Source organism: Sus scrofa, chromosome 12 (genome assembly GCF_054392235.1).
Source record: "Sus scrofa isolate SSC_HxYL_T2T_F1_AM1 chromosome 12, Sscrofa_HxYL_maternal_Yorkshire_Landrace_v2.0, whole genome shotgun sequence".
In the NCBI taxonomy this organism is placed as follows: Eukaryota; Metazoa; Chordata; class Mammalia; order Artiodactyla; family Suidae; genus Sus; species Sus scrofa.
Window position 1 is genome coordinate 39064110 of NC_139394.1, and position 21696 is coordinate 39085805.

The 21696-nt window shown below is 37.8% G+C and overlaps 1 protein-coding gene across 1 annotated transcript in view; it reads right to left on the reverse strand.

The window, feature by feature from the left end:
• Positions 1 to 21696, reverse strand: part of HSF5 (heat shock transcription factor 5) — a 45846-nt gene that overhangs the window by 1263 nt on the left and 22887 nt on the right. The window contains exon 5 of the mRNA XM_003131648.4: positions 20965 to 21142. Within this exon, the coding sequence (XP_003131696.1) occupies positions 20965 to 21142 (178 nt within the window). The remainder of the gene's footprint in view (positions 1 to 20964; positions 21143 to 21696) is intronic.

The following is a 21696-nucleotide window of genomic DNA, read 5'->3' on the forward strand; positions in this document are numbered from 1 at the left end:
AAAAAAAAAAAAAAAAAAAAAAAAAAAAAGAATTTTGAGTTCCCTGGGCTATATATACAGAGTAGGCCCTTGTTGACTATTTTTTTATATAGTAGTTGGTATATGTTAATCCCAAACCCCACTACCTATTCCTCCCCCACTACCTTTCCCCTTTGTAACCATAAATTTGTTTTCCAAGTCTCTGAGTCCTTATCTTTCGTAAATAAGTTCACGTGTATCACTTTTTTAGATTCCATATATAAGTGATATGATATTTGCCTTGCTCTGTCTGCCTTACTTATGATAATTTCCAGGTCCATCCATGTTGCTGCAAATGACATTATTTCTTTTTTATGGCTGAGTAATATTCCACTGTTACCACATCTTTTTCATCTATTCATCTGTTGATGGACATTTAGGTTGCTTCCACGTCTTGGCTATTGTAAACAATGCTGCAATGAACACTGGGGTGCATGTATCTTTTCAAATTATGGTTTTCTCTGGATAGATGGCCAGGAGTGGGATTGCTGGATTATATGGTGGTTCTATTTTTAGTTTTTTAAGGAACCTCCATACTGTTCTTCACAGTGGTCTACTAATTTACATTCCCACCAAAAGTGTATGGATTCCCTTCTCTCCATACCCTCTCTAGCATTTAGTGTTTGTAGTCTTTTTGAGGATGACCATTCTGACTGGTGTGAGGTGATAACTCATTGTAGTGTTGATTTGCATTTCTCTAATAATTAGCAATGTTGAGCATCTTTCCATGTGCTTTTTGGCCATCTGCCTGTCTTCTTTGGAGAAATGTCTATTTAGGTCTTCTGCCCCCCTCACCCCTTTTTCTTTCTCACGGCTGCAGTATATGGAAATTCCCAGTCCAGGGGTCAAATTGGAGCTGCAGCTGCAGCCTATGCCACAGCCAGGGCAACAGTGGATCTGAGCCACATTTGCAACCTATTCCTCAGGTTGCGGCAATGCCAGATCCTTAACCCACTGAGCAAGGCCAGGGATTGAACCCACATCCTTACAGAGACAATGTGGGGTCCTTATCCTCCTGAGCCACAACAGGAAGTCCTTCTGCCCATCTGTTGATTGGGTTGTTTGTTTTTGTTTTTGATATTAAGTTGTATGAGCTATTTATACATTTTAGAAATTCAGAGATGGATCCAAAAAAATACTGTTGCGATTTATGTCAAAGAAGGTTCTGCCTATGTTTTCCTCTAGATGCTTACAGTATCCAATCTTACATAAAGGTGTTAATCCATTTTGAGTTGTTATTGTTGCTCTTGTTTTTTAATGGCCGCACCCACAGCACATGGAAGTTCTTGGGTCAGGGAGTGACCTACACCACAGCTGCAGCAATGCCAAATCCTTTAAACTCATTATGCCAAGCCAGGGATCAAACCTGCACCTCCACAGCGACCCAAGCTGCTGCAGTCTGATCCCTAACCCATTGCACTACAACAGGAACTCCCTGAGTTTTGTATATGATATTAGAGAGGTTCTAATTTCTTTCTTTTACATTTAGCTGTCCAGTTTTCCCAGCACCACTTAGTGAAGAGACTGTCTTTTCTCCTTTGCATATCCTCACCTTCTCTGTCACAGATTAATTGACTATAAGTGCATGAGTTTATTTCTAGGCTTTCTATCCTGTTGCATTGATCTACATGTAGTTTTGTGCCAGTACTATACTGTTCTGATAACTATAGCTTTGTAGTATAGTCTGAAGCCAGAGAACCTGATTCCTCCAGCTTCACTCTTCTTTCACAAGGCTGCTTTGGTTATTCAGAGTATTTGGTATTTTCATACAAATTTTTAAAAATTTTTTCTCTAGTTCTATGAAAAATACCGTTGGTGATTTGATATAGAGATTACACTGAATCTGCAGATTGCCTTGGGTAGTGTAGTTATTTTAACAATATTGATTCTTCCAATCCAAAAACACAGTAGATCCTTCCATCTTTTGTGAGGTCTTCAATTTCTTTCATTAGTGTCTTACAGTTTTCAGAATATAAATTTCTTGCCTCCTTAGGTAGGTTTATTCCTAGATATGTTACTCTTTTTGATGTGATGGTAAATGGGATTGTTTCTTTCATTTCTCTTTCCAGTCTTCCATTGTTACTGTATAGACATGAGAGAGATTTCTGTGTATTAATTTTGTATCGCACAACTTTACTGAATTCATTGATGAGCTTTAGTAGTTTTCTGGTAGTACCTTTAGGATTTTCTATGTCATCTACAAACAGTGACAGTTTTACTTCTTCTTTTCTAATTTGGAATCCTTTTATATCTTTTTCTTCTCTGATTGTTGTGGCTAGGACCTCCAAAACTGTGTTGAATAGAGTGGCAGGAGTATGCATCCTTGACTTATTCCTGATCTTAAAGGAAAAGCTTCCAGCTTTTCACTCTTGAGTATGATGTTTGCTGTGAGTTTGTCCTTTATTATGTTGAGGTATGTTTCCTCTATGCTCCCTTTCTGAAGAGTTTTTGATCATAAATGGATATTGAATGTTATTAAAACTTTTTTTTGCATCTATTGAGATGCTCACGTGATTTTTATTCTTCAATGTGTTAATGTGATGTATCACATTTATTTGCAGATATTGAAAAATTCTTGCATCCCTAAAGATAAATCCCACTTGATCGTGGTGTCTGATCTTTTAAATGTGTTGTGGCAGCTGATTTGCTAGTATTTTGTTGAAGATTTTTGTATCTATGTTCATCAGTGATATTGCCCTGTAATTTTCTTTTTTTGTAGTATCTTTGTCTGGTTTTGGTATCAGGATGATGGTGACCTCATAGAATGAGTTTGGAAGTGTTCCTTCCTCTGCATTTTCTGGGAACAGTTTCATATGAACAGGCTTTAAAATAGCATTTGGCACACAGCTTCCAATAACAAGCATCTAAATATGATAATTTTATTAAAGTGAGCTTTTTTTTTTCATAAACAAAACTGCCAATCAAACAATTGGAGTATAGAGACTAATAAAAATGCAAAAGGACAGAGAGTAGCCTGATACTACTACAGGTTTATATGATTTCATTCAGAAGAGAACCTTGTATAACACATCAGAGAAGGTAAGTGTTTGGGAATCGGAGCAGCTGAGTTGATGTGAGAGCTGAAAGGCCTTGAGGGACAAGAGCATTGCATCTACTTGTTTGGGAATGTTAATTCCTACTGAGAGAACTATCTAGGGTTTATGACTATTACTGTATAATCCAATAGCTATAAAATAGGAAGTCCCTTCTCCAGGCATGGATTGAACTTTGCTATTAAACATTCAGTTTCCCTTAACTATAACCCACCAGAACATAAGAGAGAGGAGCTTTCACAATAAGACTTAATATCTGGGTGTACTGGATTTAGGGTAATATCACTGTAGAACTTGGAGAAGGACTACTGAGCCTAATGCCTAATTTTTTTTTTTTTTTTTTTTTTTTTTGCTTTTTAGGGCTGCATTCCACAGCATCTGAAAGTTCCAAGGCTAGGGGTTGAATTGGAGCTATAGCTGCTGAACTACACCACAGCCACAGCAACTCAGGATCTGAGCCAAGTCTGCGACTTACACCACAGTTCATGGCAACACCGTATCCTTAACGGCTAAGCAAGGCCAGGCATCAAACCCACATCCTCATGGATACTAGTCATAGATTCATTTCCACTGCACCACAACAGGAATTCCCTTGAGTCTAGTTTTTTGCACCTCTTGATGTTTCTTATTTGAAAAGTATTTTCTTAAGTCAGCATTTGCTCAAAAGTCCTACACACAGCATGGCAATGACTGTGAGTAACAACCTTCTAACAAAATACCCCTCTACCGAAATCAGTACAGTCTGGATACCTATTGACTTGAAGTCTCTCACTTGAAAAAAAATTCAAAGAAAGCTTAAAATGTGAGAAGATGCCATACTTAAACAGAGGAAACAAAGTTTCAAAATAATTCAGTTTCTGAAGGGCACTGATAAGTTCTGGAGTACAAGATGCTCCTGTTTAATGGGATATTGAGCAACATAATGACATTTCAATAGTTAATGTTAGAATCATAGTTCTTCAGAATTTGGGGCCAAAGGAGTACTTTAGAGGTGATTTCAAGAAATTCTTTCATTTTTACCATAAATAATTTGAGAGTTGGAAATTTATTGGGGAAGATACTCCTAATGATAGTGGATAGTTGAAATTTGAATGCTATTTTAGATATTTTACATTTGGTTCCTATCATGAATATTTTAATCTTAGAATATATATCAAAATAAAAAATATTCAGTCATCCTTAAGAACTAAACTGGTTACTACTCCATTTTGAGGCTTCCCACAAATATCTACTGATTCTTTGTGTGTGTGTGCATGTGTGTGTATGTGCTGACACCCAGGAACAAACCAGGGACCCCTCCTAACTCGCAAGGGCTTCTCTAGCCATCAATGATCAGGGCTGTGAAAAAATTAGAAACTAAGAATGACAACTCTCTCTTTTTTTTTTTTTTTTAAGGGATGCACCTGTGGTATATGAAGGTTCCCAGGCTAGGGGTCTAATCAGAGCTATAGCCACTGGCCTACACCACAGCCATAGCAATGCCAGATCCAAGCCACATCTGCAACCTACACCACAGCCCATAGCAATGCTGATACCCCCAAAAAAGAAAATTACAGGCCAATATCAGTGATGAACATAGATGCAAAAATCCTCAACAAAATACTAGCAAACCAAATCCTGCAGTACATTAAAAGGATCATATACCATGATCAAGTGGGATTTATCCCAGAGATGCAAGGATTTTTCAATATCCACCAATCAATAAGTATGATACACCACATTAACAGACTGAAGAATAAAAGCCATATGATCATCTCAATAGATACAGAAAAAGCTTTTGACAAAATCCAACACCCATTTCTGATTAAAAAAAAAAAACCCTCAAGAAAGTGGGCCTAGAGGGAACCTACCTCAACAATAAAGGCCACATACGACAAACCCACAGTTAACATCATTCTCAATGGTGAAAAGCTGGAGGAATTCCTGCTGAGACCAGGAACAAGACAAGGACATCCGATCTTGTCACTACTATTCAAAATAGTTTTGCAAGTCCTAGCCATAGCAATCAGAGAAGACATAAAATGAATCCAAATTGGAAAGGAATAAGTAAAACTATCACTTTTTGAAGATGACATGATACTATACCTAGAAAATCCTAAAGAGGCTACCAGAAAACTGTTAGAGCTCATCAATGAATTTGCTAAAATTGCAGGATACAAAATTAATACACAGAAATCAACTGCATTTCTATATGCTAACAATGAAAGATCAGAAAGAGAAATTAAGGAAACAATCCCATTTACCATTGCATCAAAAAGAATAAAATACCTAGGAATAAACTTACCTAAAAAGACAAAAGACCTGCACCCTGAAAACTGTAAGTCGCTGAGGAGAAAAATCAAAGATGACACAAACAGATGGAAAGATATACCATGTTCTTGGACTGGAAGAATCAATATTAACAAAATGACTACACTACCTAAGGCAATCTACAGAGTCAATGCAATCCCTATCAAATTACCAAGGGCATTTTTCACAGAACTAGAACAAAATATTTTAAAGTTTGTTTGGAAGCACAAAAGACTCAGAATAGCCAAAGCCATCCTGAGAAAGAAAAATGGAACTGGAGGAATCAGGTGCCCTGACTTCACACTATACTACAAAGCTACAATCATCAAAACAGCATGTTACTGGCACAAAACCAGAAACATCAGTGGAACAGGGTAGAAAGCCCAGAGTCAAATTCACACATGTGCCGTCAACCAATCTATGATAAAGGAGGCAAGAAAATACAATGGAGAAAAGACATTCCTTTTAGTAAGTGGTACTGGGAAAACTGGACAGCTTCTTATAAAAGAATGAAATCAGAATACTCCCTAACACCATACACAAAAACAAACTCAAAATGGATTAAAGACCTAAATATAACAGTGGATACTATAAGACTCTTAGAGGAAAACACAGGCCAAACACTCTCCAACATAAACCACAGCATATCTTCTCAGATCCACCTCCTAGAGTAATGACAATAAAAACAAAAGTAAACAAATGGGACCGAATTAAACTTACATAAAATTTTTTTGCACAGCAAAGGAAACCCTAAACAAAACAAAAAGACAACCCACAGAATAGGAGAAAATATTTGCAAATGAAGCAACTGACAAGGGATTAATCTCCAAAATATATAAACACCTTCTGCAGCTCAATACCAAAAAAAACACAAACAACCCCATCAGAAATGGACAAAAGATCTAAACAAAGAACTCTCCAAAGAAGATGTACAGATGGCCGAAAAAAAAAAATACATGAAAAGATGTTCAACATCACTAATTATCAGAGAAATGCAAATCAAAACTACTATGAGGCACTACCTTACACCAGCCAGAATGACCATCACCAAAGTTTACCCCCCCCCAAAAAAAAGTCTACAAATAATAAATGCTAGAGAGGGTGTGGAGAAAAGGGAACCCTATTACACTGTTAGTGGGAATGTAAATTGGTGCAACCACTATGGAAAAACAGTATGGGGATTATTCAAAAAACTAAAAATAGAACTACTATATGATCCGGCAATCCCACTCCCAGGCATCTATCCAGAGAAAACCATGACTCAAAAAAATACATGTCCCCAGTGTTCATTGTGGCACTATATACAATAGCCAAGAAATGGAAACAACTTAAATGTCCATTGACAGAAGATGTGGTACATAATACACAATGGAATATTCCTCAGCCATAAAAAAGAATGAATAACAGTATTTGCAGCAACGTGGATGGACCTAGAAATTATCATGCTAAGTGAAGTTAGTCAGACAGTGACACATGACTGTCATATACTATAAATTATACATGGAATCCAAAAAAAAGGATACAATGAACATATTTATAGGACAGAGACTGATTCACAGACTTTGAAAAACTTAGTTACCAAAGGAGACAGGTTGAGGAGGGAGAGATGAGCTGGGGGGTTGGGATGGAAATGTAAAATTAGGTTGTGATGATGGTTGTACAACTATAAATATAATAAAACTCATTGAGTTTAAAAAATAAAAGAGACCCCAGAGAGCTCCCTTGTCCCTTCTGACTTGTGAGGACACAGCAAGAGACAGCTGGCTCACAGACTCTCACCAGACACTGAATCTGTTCACACCTTGATCTTGGACTTTCCAGCCTCCAAAACTGCTAGAGAAAATTTCTGTTATTTATAAGCCACATAGTTTACTGCATTTTTGTTATGGCAGCCGAATGGAGTAAACAAATAATAGGCAAACTTTTTCTGTAAAGAGCCAAATAGTAACTATTTTAGGTTTTGTGGGCCACATGGCTTCTATTGCAACTGCTCAACTCTGCTGATGTAAGCAATCACAGACAATACATAAATTAATGGGTGTGGCTGTGTGTTCCAAGGGAACTTTATTTATGAATGCTGAAATTTGAATTTCATATTATTTTCATATGTCACAAAATGCTCTTCTTTTGATGCCTCTCCCAACCATTTAAACTGTAAAAACATTTACTTAGTTTAGCTGCCTGCTTAGCTTGCAGGCCATGTAAAAACAGGCAGTAAGCTAGACATGGTCCATAGGCCATAGTTTACCAACTCCTGCTCTTGCAGCACACACTAGGGCTTTAATCAAGAGAAATTTAACCAAATAGGAGACTATTTCATCAAATAGAATACTATTATTATAGTTGTCAAAAAAATTATCTTTTCTCCAAAGAAGATCTACAAATGGCCAATAAGCAGATGAAAAGATACTCAACGTGAGGAATGCACTCGAAACCACAATAAGATAGATACCACTTTACCCCACTAAGATGACTATGGTAATAAGAGAAAGTGGAAAATAACAAGGGCTAGCAAGGCTGTGGAGAAATGGGGGCCCTTGTATATTGCTGGTGGGAAGGTAAAATGGTTTAGCTATTATGGAAAAGAGTTTGGCAGTTCCTCAACAGTTATGCACTGAATTACCGTATGACCCAGCAAATCTAGGCATATCCCCAAAAGAACTGAAAACAGATAACTAAATACATGTACATGTATGCTAAGAGCAGCACAATTCACAATGGCCAAAAGGTAGAAACGGCCCAAATGCCCATCCGTAGATGAATGGATAAAATATTGTCATATATACATACAATGTAATATTATTTAGCCATAAAAAGGCATGAAATTATGGAGTTCCTGTCATGGCTCAGTGGTTGATGAATCCAACTAGGAACCATGAGGTTTTGGGTTTGATCCCTGGCCTTTCTTAATGGGTTAAGGATCCGGCGTTGCCGTGAGCTGTGGTGTAGGTTGCAGACGCAGCTCGGATCCCGTGTTGCTGTGGCTCTGGCGTAGGCTTGGCAGCTACAGCTCCGATTCGACTCCTAGCCTGGGAACCTCCATATGCTACAGGTGCGGCCCTAGAAAAGGCAAAAAAAGATGAAAAAAAAAAAAAAAAAGGTACGAAGTTCTGATATACATTCTACCTTGTGGATGAACCTTGAAAACTTTATGTAAAGTGAGATAAATGACACAAAGGTCACATATTACATGCTTTCATTTATATGAAATAGCCAGAATAGGTAAATCCATAGAGACAGAACAGAGATTGGTGGTTGCCAAGGGCTTGGGGACGGAAGAGACGGGGAGCAACCGCTTAATAAATAAGGGGTTTTCTTTTGGAGTGATGCAAATGTTTTGGAACAAGATAGAGGCAAGGGTTGCACCAACACAGTGAATGTCCTAAATGCCACTGAATTGTTTACTTTAAAATGGTTAAACTTCATGTTGTATGAATTTCATCTAAAAATGTATACTTTCCTATCAGTTTGACATGATTGGACCAAAAAAAAAAAAGGAGAAAGCAGCTATAAAAATAAAACTCATAACCAAACATATTTCAATGTTAGAGCATAATAATGAGATATAAGATGGTTACCTTAGTAAGACATATGCAGCTCTTAGTTCCAGCAGAAGACAGTACTTGTGTATTGTACCTAGCGCTGTATCAACGCCAGAGTAGCTGTTAAGAAGCACTCATTAAAAGCAACCTGTGGGGTGATCGGACTCCCCAAATGTTCAAAACTTATCTTTTGGTAGCTAAGTGAAGATTGTTCACAGAGATACAAAGTAAAATAGTGATTTTCCAGGGGCTGGGGGGAGGAGAGGAATAGGAATTGTTTAACGGGCAGTTTCAGTTTTGCAAGATGAAAAGAGTTCAGGAGATGGAAGCTGGTGATGGCAGCAGAACAATGTGAACACACTTAATGCCACTGAACTAAACACTTTGAAATGGTGACGATGGTAAACTTCATGTTATTTTACCACAATTCTTTCAAAGATTGCTTTTTCCCAAGGATTTTTTTAAAAAGTGTATTAGTAAGATAGCAGTGTATCTAATGGAGTAGAAAAGGCAATTCATTCATTCAACAAACACTGAATGCCACAGGTACTATTGCAGGTGCTGGAGACACAGCAATAAACAAAACAAAATCCTTGCCTTCATGGAACTAACCTTCTGGAAGGGGAAAAATAATATAAAATGCCAAGTAGTGATAAACACTATAGAAGAAAAATAAATAGGGACTGAAAGAAGGCAGGACAAGGGGAATAGGGTGCTATTCCGACACCATGGTCAAGAAGGCTCCTATGATGAGCTGGCATTTGAGTAGAAATAAATGAAATGAAAGAGCAAGCCATGTGAATACCTGGGTGAAGAACATTTAGAACAAAGAGATAAGCAAGTGTGAAGGCAGGACCATGCTTGGTGCGTTCAAAGAACAGTGAAGAGGCCGCTATGGCTGGAATGCATGAGGAAGAGTGAAGGTGACAGGAGTCAGAGCAGTTGCCAGGAGCCACATCATAGCAAGGATTTTTAGATTTTATTCTAAATGTGATAGAAAACCACTGGAAAAAATTTAAACAGGGAAATGATTTAAAAGACTCACTCTGCTGCATGGAGAAAAAAACTGTAGGGACACGTGGTGAAAGCAGAAAGATCTAAAGATCTAGGCAAGAGATACAGTGGCTTGGACCATGGTGCTACCCTGTGAAGATGATGAGAAATGATCAGCTTCTGGGTCTACACTGAGATGGAGCTGACAGGATTTGGGGTTGGATGTGGAATGTGAGAGAAGAGAGTCAAGGAAGACGCCAAGATTTTTCATTGACTAGAGGTGACTAGAAGTACTAGTTCCTGAAATAAGTAAAAATGGGGGAAGGGTGGAGTTAAAATGCATTTGGGACCCTACTGGACATCCAAACAAAGACGTACCTTGGGAAAGAAAGTAAGCACATTGAGAGCTCAGAGAAGATTGAAATTTAAGGTGTAAATTTAGGAGGAATCCCTGTAAAGACATTGAGATAAAAACAATGGGAGTTATTGAGATAACCCAGGAACTGAATAGAGAGAGAAGAAAACAGAAGAATTGAGCTCTAGGACTCATCAATATTTAGAAGTCAGAAGATAAAGAAGATTCAGTGAAAGAAACTACAGAGTGGCCAGTGAGGTTGAAGGAAAACCAGGAAAGAGTAATGTTCCAGAAGCCAAGTGAAGAATTTCAAGAAGGTTGAAGTAGGTAGTCTGTTCAAATGCTGCTGAGATACAGTAAAATCCCTGGATGTGGCAACGTGGTAGTAAATGGAAACCTTCACGAGGGCAGTTTCAGTTGAGTAGCAAGAATGAAAACCTGATTGGAAAACCTGTGGAGATAAGGATATGCTTTCAAGGAACTTTTCTCTAAAGGGATCAGAAAAATAGAACAGTGGAGTTACCACTGTGGTGCAGTGCAAACGAATCCAACTAGTATCCATGAGGACGAGGGTTCGATCCCTGGCCTCACTCCATGGGTTAAGGATCCGGTGTTGCCGTGAACTGTGGTGTAGGTCGCAGACACAGTTCAGAATCTGTGATGCCACTAGGATGTACTGTTTAGAGAAATATTATAGGATTGCTGGCAACACTAGGAGTCCTCATGAATTTCAAGTGGTGTAGGCCAGCGGCTGCACTCTGATTCGACCCCTAGCCTGGGAACTGCCATAAGCCTCAGGTGCAGCCCTAAAAAGCAAAAGCAAAACAGAGTAGTGGCAGCTAGATGAAAATATGAATGAAGGAAAGGTGAGAGGAATTTCTTTTAACATAGAGCCTATGTTGGCATGTTCGTATGCTGATGGGAATACCTAACGTAAAAGGTGAAATGTGATTACTGAAGAATAAGGGGGGATGATTGTTCAGTGCTAAGTCGGTGAGTACACAAAAGGGGATTCTGCACATAAATAGAAGGATTGGACTTTTCCACTGTAACCGGAAGAAAGGCAGAGTGTAGGGTTACACAAGTGGTAGACTGATAGATTTGCTCGTGGAAAAATACGAAAGTTCTCTTCTAGTTGCTTCTATTTTCTCAGCAGAATAAGAAACAAGGTCATAGCTGAGAATGGAGAGAGGAGGAAAGTTGGAGCAGAGAGAAGATATGATAGAGTGGCTTTGGAAAATGGAGAATGTACTGTTTAGAGAAATATTATAGGATTGCTGGCAACACTAGGAGTCCTCATGAATTTCAAGTGAGACCAGTCACTTGAAAAGTATTTAATAAGAATAAACATCAATAATAAGTATTACAAACGCAGTAATTTCATGAAAATTTTGCTGCTACTGCGTACTTACTGTGTACCAGGCACCATCCAAAGCCAGTTATATGTTTTTTTTTAATCATTATTGTCTTCATTTTACAGATAAAGAAACTGCAGATGAGTAAAGTAAATATGCCCGAGGTTACCACAGTACATGGCAGAATCCAGGTGTTTATTTTTTAATTTTTAAAAAATTTTTATAGTTGAATTACAATGTGCTAATTTCTACTGTACAGCAAAGTGACCCAGTCATATATACATATATTCTTTTCTTTCATACTATCTTCCATCATGGTCTATCCCAAGAGATTAGATATAATTCCCTGTGCTATACAGTAGGATTTCATTGCTTATCCATTCTAAATGTAATAGTCATCTATTAACCTCAACCTCCCAGTCCATCTTACTCCCTCCTTCCTCCCGCTTGGCAACCAGAAGTCTGTTCTCTGTGAGTCTGCTTTTGTTTTGTAGATAAGTTCATTTGTGCTAGATTTTAGATTCCACATATAAGTGATATCATATGGGTACTTGTTTTTCTCTTTCTGACTTACTCCACTTAGTATGAGACTCTCTAGTTGTATCCATGTTGCTGCAAATGGCATTATTTCATTCTTTTTTATGGCTGAGTAGTCCTCCACTCTGTGTGTGTGTGTGTGTGTGTGTGTGTGTATGTGTGTGTAAAATCTTATTCCATTCATTTGTCAATGGACATTTAGGTTGTTTCCATGTCTTGGCTATTGTGAATAGTGCTGCAGTGAACACTGGGGTGCATTTATCTTTTTGAATTACAGTTCCGTCCAGATATATGCCCAGGATCACATGGCAGTTCAATATTTAGTTTTCTGAGGCACCTCCATACTGTTTTCCATAGTGGTTATACCAATTTACATTCCCACCAGTAGTGCAGGAGGGTTCCCTTTTCTTCACACCCTCTCCAGCATTTGTTATTGATAGACTTATTACTGATGGCACCTCATTGTAGTTTTGATTTGCATTTCTCATTAGTGATGTAGTTTTGATTTGCATTTCACATTAGTGAAGTTGAGCATCTTTTCATGTGCCTACCAGCTATCTATATGTCTTCTTTGGAGAAATATCTATTTAGGTCTTCTGTCCAGTTTTCAATTGGGTTGTTTGTCTTTTTGTTGTTGAGCTGTATGAAGTGTTAGTATATTTGGGAGATTAAGCCCTTGTTGGTTGCATTGTTTGCAAAGATTTTTCTCCCATAATTCAGATTTTAGTTTTTTTCCTAGTAACAAAAGCTTTGTTCCTATTGAGTATTGACCTATATGCCATAATGTTTCTAAAAGAGTATATAAATCTTACCCTGACTTTGGTTAAGGTCTTTCAATGCCTTAAGACTTTATATGTAGCCATGTTTTCATAAACCAACTGTTAGCCAGGCTAAGTCCTATCAAGGAAGAATAGTTTGCAACTTCATGAATTATATTTTTCCTTAGGCTTTCAGTACAAAAACTTTTAGCAAGGAGGTTCTAGTTTAAGCATAAGTCATTTGCTCCCTGCCCTTAATAAAATGAAAATGTAATTAGATGTCATAATAATGCCAACATTTCACAACTCCTCTGTTTCACAGCAGGAAACCAAGGTCAATTAAGACTCACCTATCAACACCACTGACCAAAGGATAAAGCTTTATTAGAAAAAAAAAAAGGAACAGTTAAAAAAGATAATTAATGTGCTAATTATTTTATCAGTTATACTTATAATCACAGTACGTAGTGAAGAGAGGAAATTATTATTTTAACAGCAGGCACCACAGTTCCTCTTGGGAGGTAACTGTCTTTAGTGAGGAATATATCTTGACAGGTTGTTTTGGCTGGGCAAAATGAAGTGTCAAGGATATTAGGAAATAGAAGAGATACCTAACCTTCCCTGCCTAAGACACAAAATTCAGGGCCTGGTGAAAGAAGAGGGGAAAAAAACAGCTATCAGAGAAGAGAAGGTATGGTGTTAGCAGAAGGAAAGAAGACAACACGGCAGGAGGCCTCACTGACCAGTGACCGGGAAAGGTGAGAAAGTGGTAAAGTGGCTAAAGGCCTTTAAAAAGAAGAATGGCTAACATTCTGTTGTAAATTATTTGCAATATTTTAAACGCAAACCTTTTCTAGCTCAGAAAATTGTGTTATACATCCAAATACCTAATATAAGCTGGGGGAGGGGTGAAATCAAAGGACTGGGGCTAAGTTCCGCACCTGGGCCACCCTGGGGGGGAGAGGGAGAGAACAGCTTTAGGAGGTGAGCAACAGGTGAATCCAGAATTGAGCAAAAGTAGAAAGCCAAAAACAAAAGCCACTATAAACCCCAGAAGTTATCAGAAATCTCAGCAAAGCATTTTTGGTATGGGATAAGGTTAGCTTGAATCAGTCATGTATAAATCTCAAAAGGTTACTAACCTGGAATATAAATATTTTTTTCAAAACATTCTTTAAATTACTCATTCTTATTATTTTGAGGCTTCTGTATTCGTTGTCTAGGAATTCTTTAAAGTATTTATAATTTTTTTTATTTTAAAACTCTAGAAAAATACAGGAGTTCCCGTCGTGGCGCAGTGGTTAACGAATCCGACTAGGAACCATGAGGTCGCGGGTTCGGTCCCTGCCCTTGCTCAGTGGGTTAACGATCCGGCGTTGCCGTGAGCTGTGGTGTAGGTTGCAGACGCGGCTCGGATCTCGCATTGCTGTGGCTCTGGCGTAGGCCGGTGGCTACAGCTCTGATTCAACCCCTAGCCTGGGAACCTCCATATGCCGCAGAAGCGGCCCAAGAGATAGCAACAACAACAACAATAAAAAAAAAGACAAAAAGACAAAAAAAAAAAAAAAAAAACTCTAGAAAAATACAAATAGGGAGATTGTCCCATAGTCCCACCACTGTTTTATATTCATACACAAATTAAGAAGTAAAAAAATACCTCTCTATACCTCCGATTCTACTTTCCTAGAGGTAACCACTGTTCTATGTATTAGTTTTATCATATACTTTCATATTTTTTCTATAATTTTACAGTATATATTTTTCTTTTTTATTCTAGAAAGGGGGTCTTTTTAGACTTATTGTGCTGCAATTTGCTTCATCCACTTAACATATTACAAACACTTTCTATCTTTCCAAGTAACTACATATCAACCTATTTTATTTTGTTAAATACTTGCATAGTACTTTGTTGCATGAATGTATCAGAGTTTGGTTCTCCACTGTCAGGCATTTACGCTTTTTCCAAGTATTTGCTATTATAAATAACACATTATACTGAACTCTATAGGAGAGATTCCTGGGAGTGGAATTCCTGAATCAAAGCACAGGAACTTTTTAGTTATTTGCAGATAATGCCAATTGCCTCCAAAAGGCTCCACAAATTTATATGCCAATTACAGTGTCTGGGAGGTTTCTTTTTCCCTATACCTTTATTAAACCTGGATATCATCAATAGTTTAAGTTTTATCAATCAGATGGGCAAAAAAGTTTTTATGTATTATGAATACAAGACTTCATATTTTGTGTGGTAATTATTTTCTCTTAGTCCTTTCTGTAACAGAGATTTCTAGTTGTCTCCTAAAATTTATTTTTCTTTTAGGGTTTTGTTTTTGTTTTTTTAGGGCCGCACCTACAGTATAGGAAAGTTCCCAGGCTAGGGGTCAAATCAGAGCTACAGTTGCCAGCCTATGCCACAGCCACAGCAACATAGGATCTGGGCCGCGTCTGCGACCTACACCACAGCTCATAGCAACGCCAGATCATTTTTGGCTGCATCTGCTGTGGCATATGGAAATTCCCAGGCTAGGAGTCGAGCCAGAGCTGCAGCTGCCAGCCTATGCCACAGCCACAGCAACACTAGATCTGAGCTGCACCTGTGAACTACGCTGCAGTTTTCCATAGCACAGATACTTAACCCACAGAGCAAGGCCAGGATCGAACCCACATCAGGTTCTTAATCTGCTGAGCTGCAATGTGAACTCCTTAATTTCATTTTCCAATTGTGTGCTAATTTATAAAAATACAACTGATTTTTGTATATTAACTTTATGCCCTGCTAAAAAGGACATAACCTTGCTAAATTCATTTATTTGTTCTTGTAGTTATTTTGTAGATTGCCTAGATTTCTTTACATAAATAACCATATCATCTACAAATACAGTTTTACTCCTTCCTTTCCAATCTTTATGCCTTTTACTTCTTTTTCTTGCCTTCTGCAATGGCTAGGTCTGTCCACTGGAGCAATACTGAATACAAGTGGTAAAAGTGGGCATCCTTGCCTTATTCCCAATCTCTGGGGTAAACAGTTAATATTTCACTACTTATCATGATCCTTGCTGTACATATTTTATAGATGCTCTTTATCAGTAGAAAATTTTGAAAAATTTTTCTACTATTCCTACTTTTTGGAGAGTTTTTATTATGAATGAGTGTGAAAGTCTGTCAAGTGCTTTCCTTGCATCTACTGAAATTGTCTTAGAGGGAGTTCCCACTGTGGTGCAGTGGGTTAAGACTCTGGCATTGCCACAGCTGAGGTGGAGGTTGTAGCTACAGCTTAGATTCAATCCCTGTCCTAGAAACTCCCATATGCCAGGAACATCCATTTGCTGTGGGTACAGCCTCCCCCTCCCCCCAAAAAAGGGAAGGGGTTTCCATTGTGGTTTAGCAGGTTAAGAACCTGACACAATGTCCTTGAAGAAGTGGGTTCAACCCCTGGCCTCCCATAGTGGGTCAAGGATCTGGCATTGCCACAAGCTGTGGCATAGGTCGCAGATGCGGCTCTGATCTGGTGTTGCTGTGGCTGTGGAAAAGGCCTGAAGCTGCAGCTCCGCTTCAACCCCTAGCCCAGGAACTTTCATATGTTGTAAGTGCAGCCAAAAAAAAGAAAAGAAATTCTCATAGACTTTTTCTCCATTATTCTGTTAATATGGTGAATAACATCATTAATATTTGAAATTCACTCAAGCTTTGCATTCTTGAGACACGCTACTTGCCCTATCAACCTTTTTTACATATTGTTGGATTCAGTTTACTAATATTTTGTTAATGATTTTTGCATCAATATTCATGAGGATTATTGGTCTGTAACTTTCTTCTTTTGAGGGAAATGTTTGATAACCAATTTCTTTAATAGACGTAGGGCTATTCATTGGTTCTTTTTGTGTGAATTTTGGCAAGCTGTATTTTTCAAGAAATGTGTCTATTCTGTTTAAGTGGTTACATTCATTGACATAAGACTACCCATAATATTCTCATATTATCCTCTTACTATTCACATATTTGGAGGTGTTAACCTCATTATCTCTTTTTCTTTCTTTCTTCTTTCTTTTAATGGCCACACCCATGCCACATGGAAGTTCCCAGGCCAGGGACTGAATCTAAGCCACAGCTGCAACCTACTCCACAGTTGTGGCAATGCCGGACCCTTTAACCCAGTGCACTGGGCCAGAGATCAAACCCACACCTCCCAGAAATCTGAGCTGCTGCAGTTGGATTCTTAACCCACTGTGCCACAGTGAGAACTCCCAATCTCTTTTTCATTCTTGATAGTTATGATTTGTATTCTCTTTGGTGAATCTCTAGTCTAGCTAGAGATTTGTCAATCTTGTTGTTCTTTTCAAAGAGCCAGTTTTATTTATATTTGTTAATTTTCTCAACTATTTTCTATATCATTGATTTCTATTCTTATTTTTAATATTTACTTTGGGTTTACTTTCCTCTTCTTTTTCTAGTTTCTTATGATAAAAACTCAGGTCATTGATTTTATTTTATTTTATTTCATTTATTTATTTATTTTTTGCGATTTCTTAGGCCGCTCCTGCGGCATATGGAGGTTCCCAGGCCAGGGGACGAACCGGAGCCGTAGCTGCCGGCCTACACCACAGCCACAGCAGCTGGGATCCGAGCCGGATCTGCGACCTACACCATAGCTCATGGCAACACCGGATCCTTAACCCACTGAGCAAGGCCAGGGATTGAACCTGCAACCTCATGGTTCCTAGTCAGATTCGTTAAACACTGAGCCGTGATGGGTACTCCTAGAAATTTAACTGTTATATTCAGAAAATACACTTTATCTGACTTCTATTCTTTTACATGTACTGAGACTTGTTTTATGGGCCCATATATGACCTATCATGGTAATTGTACTATGTGAACTTGAGAACAATGCATGTTCTGCAGTTTTGAGATGCTCAGTGTTCTATAAATGCCAATCAGATGAAGGTGGTTAAGTCGTTCAGATCTTCTGTGTCTTTATTGATATCAATTGCTTAGATAGAACTGTTAAAATATCCTACTACACTGAGGAATTGTCTGTTCCCCCTTTTAATTTTTGTTAATTTTTGCTTCACTTTTTTTTTTTTTTTTTTTTTTTTTTTTTGTCTTTTTGCCTTTTCTAGGGCCACTCCTGTGGCATATGGAATTTCCCAGGCTAGGAGTCTAATCGGAGCTGTAGCCGCTGGCCTTCACCAGAGCCACAGCAACACAGGATCTGAGCCGCGGCTGCGACCTACACCACAGCTCACAGGCAACGCTGGATCCTTAACCCACTGAGCAAGGCCAGGGATTGAACATGCAACCTCATGGTTCCTAGTCAGATTCGTTAACCACTGGGCCACGACGGGAACTCCCGCTTCACGCATTTTTTAAGCTCTATTACTTTACAAAACACATTTACAATTGATATACCTCCCTGAAGAATTGTTCATTATGAAGTGGCCCTCCTTATAATACTCTCTGTCTTAAGGTCTATTTTATCTGATATTTAAAAATAACCATACAGCCTTCTCATACTTCCTGTCTGCATTGTTACATCTTTTTCCATCCACTTATGTTCAATTTATGGTCTCCTATAGCCAGCCTGTAGTAGGAGTTTGCCCTTTTATCCATTCTAGAAATCTGTGACTTTGAGATTTTAAGACCATTTACATATAATAGTTGTACTGATTGAATGTGGGTCAACCATGTTATTATTTGTATTCTCTGTCTTCCTTATTTTTCACCCCTTTCTTCCTCCTTTCCTGCCTTTTATTGGGAGATTATTTCTATTGTGTTGGTGATTACCCCGGAAACTACAATTATGTTTCCTTGTTTCCTTCTGCCTGAAGAACCACCCTGTAGAATGTCCTTTAGTGCTTACTTGCTATGGTACATGCTTGTGATTTTGTGCTTCATTTTGCCTTCATTATTATTTTTTTTTTTTTACCTTCTCTTTATCTTTACTTACTTTTTTTTTTTTTTTTTTTTTGCCTTCATTATTGAAGGATCTCTTTGCTGGGTAGAGATTTTCAGGACTGTAGATTTCTTTTTAGCATATTGAAAATGCAATTCTACTCCATTCTCACTTCCGTTGTTGCTATTCTGAAATATGCTGTTAGTCTAACTCAGTCTGGGTCAAACTGAGCCCAGCACCTGTTTTTGTAAATCAAGTTTTACTGGAGCACAGCCACAACCATTAGTTTATGTATTATCTGTGGCTGCTTTTGTGCTACAATGGCAAATTGAATGCTTCATCAGAGGTCATATGGTACTGGCATAAAAACAGAAAAACAGACTAATGGACTAGAGTAAAGAGACCAGAAATAAACCCTCCCATATACGGTCAGATGACCTTCGACAAGGATGACAAGATCACTTAATGGGGTAAGGTCTCTTCAATAAACAGTCCTGGGAAAACTGGATGTCTACATGCAAAAGAATAAGGTAGACTCTTATACCACCTATAAATATTAACTCAAAATGGATTTAAAACTATAAAACTCCCCTGGCAGAAAACAGAGTGGAAGAACCTCATGACACTGGACTTAGCAATGATTTCTTGGATATGACACCAAAAGCATAGGCAACAAAAGGAAAAATAGGCAAACGGGACTACATCAAACTCAAAAACTTGAGAGCATCAAAGGACAGAGTCAACAGAGGGACTGTGAGTAGAATCTTAGCTCAACTAATGTGATCCTGAGCAAGTTATTTATCCTCCCCAAGCTTAAGTTTTCCTGATCTTTAAGATGATGACAATATCACATTCATCAAGTTTGTTTTATGGCATAAAAATAAGTATGCAATAAAATATTCATTATTGCCCTTTTTAAAATTGCCTTCAAAGTCTATGTCATTGCTTTGAACCTCTTCAGTGGTAAGAAATCATCTTTAATCAAAGATTGGATCACATACTCAACAAAAAGGACTGTGTAAACTGAATTTAACGAATAAGATGAGTGATCAAGATAGTTTTTAGTCTAAAAAGTGTTTCGCAGAAAGAACCCTATGCTCTGAATAATATCTCAATCATATCACTATTATTTTACTTTTTGGAGAAATTCTCACAAGCGTTTCCAACATTTTCCCAGTTTTTAAAGGTTAAAATGACCGTTCGACCTGATTAATTCACTGAATTGCTTGCCTCTAACATATACATGATTTGAGAATATTCAAATTGTCCACTGAAGACTTTGGGTCATATAAGAAACATTTTATTAGATATCACTATTTTCTTTAAAATAATGATTCTGTCCCATTTCCCTAGAAAGAATAGCACCAAGTGTGCACATCTAAAACAATCACTAACCCTGGGCTCCTACAAATCACACATACAAAAAAATCCCATTGATAACAGAGCCATACTTTAGACTCAGGATATAATATGCTCAGGATAACATTTTCAGTGTCATTTAATTTTTTCCTGCCAAAATTTTAAGCACATTCTCTCTTGTACTATATTCTGCTAAACAAGCATTTCTTTAATTACAAAGTCTTTGGCATTTGAAACAGTTATTAAATCAACCTTCATTCTGCATTCTCCAAATTAAGTAATCCAAATTTCTCTGCTTTTACTTACTATGTTCTCTTTTCAAAAGCTCATATTCTTGGAGTTCCTGTGGTGGTGCAGCGGAAACAAATCCAACTAGGAACCATGAGGTTACGGGTTTGATCCCTGGCCTCGCTTAGTGGGTTAAGGATCCAGCGTTGCCATGAGCTATGGTGTAGGTCACAGATTTGGCTTGGATTCTGTGTTGCTGTTGCTGTGGCTGTGGTGTAGGCCAGCATCTGTAGCTCCAATTCAGCCCTTAGCCTGGGAATTTCCATATGCCGTGAGTGTGGCCCTAAAAATTAAAAAAAAATTTTAAAAAGTGCTCATATTCTTATAAGCAATACTGGAATATAACTTTTACATACTTTACAAGGATAATTAAGAAAAAATATAGTGTTAAAATTAATTATGTTAAATGGCAATGTGATAAGTATAATTATGAATAATAAATGAAGACCAGAAAAACTGTTATTCACATATTAATTTTATACTGTGATTCTACTGCTAGCATTCTAGAGCACAATAACCCTTACCAGGGGACTTTCCTTGCTGTGAGTTGCTTCTTCGCTCTCGGTATCTGGCTGGAGTGGACAAACCTGTGTCTTTACTAGACTTGTTAGCAGGCCCCATTTCTGAAATAAGATATCCCGTCTGTTCTGAAGGCAAGATATTCTCAGGTGGATTGGTCTGGCATTTTATACTGGCATCCACCTAAAATATTAAACCCATTCATTATTCCAAATTTCCCCAAAATATCTACTAAAAGTTATTTTACCAGAGGAGTTCTAGTATTCAAACGTGACCCCAACAAGTATGACTGCAGGCCTTTTCATCCTTATGAATGTGATTTGCTTAAGCTAATCTGAATACTTGGTAGTAAGATATATATTTCCCCAAACACAAAGCAATGAAATGTCTGTGGAGCTAAAACATTTACCTTATGATCAGAGAAAGATTTGGCTTTCTTCTCCATGAATTTTTTTATTTGGTAAAATTCACACACACACACGAATTTATAATTGGTTAGTATTCTTATCCTTTCCCATTCTAGCATCCTTTCTATCAGATTTCCCCTCGGGTGATACTGCAATGTCCATAGGCATGATCCTGTTGGATGATTCAGAGGTCTGTGAACACTTTATTCTACTAATTTTATATTCTTTGTCTTAATGAGGCCCTCAAAACTTGATAGGCTTCAGGTCCTATAACATCTAGATCTGCCTTGCTTATAATATATGAATTTCTCTCTTGGAGTTTCTATGTTT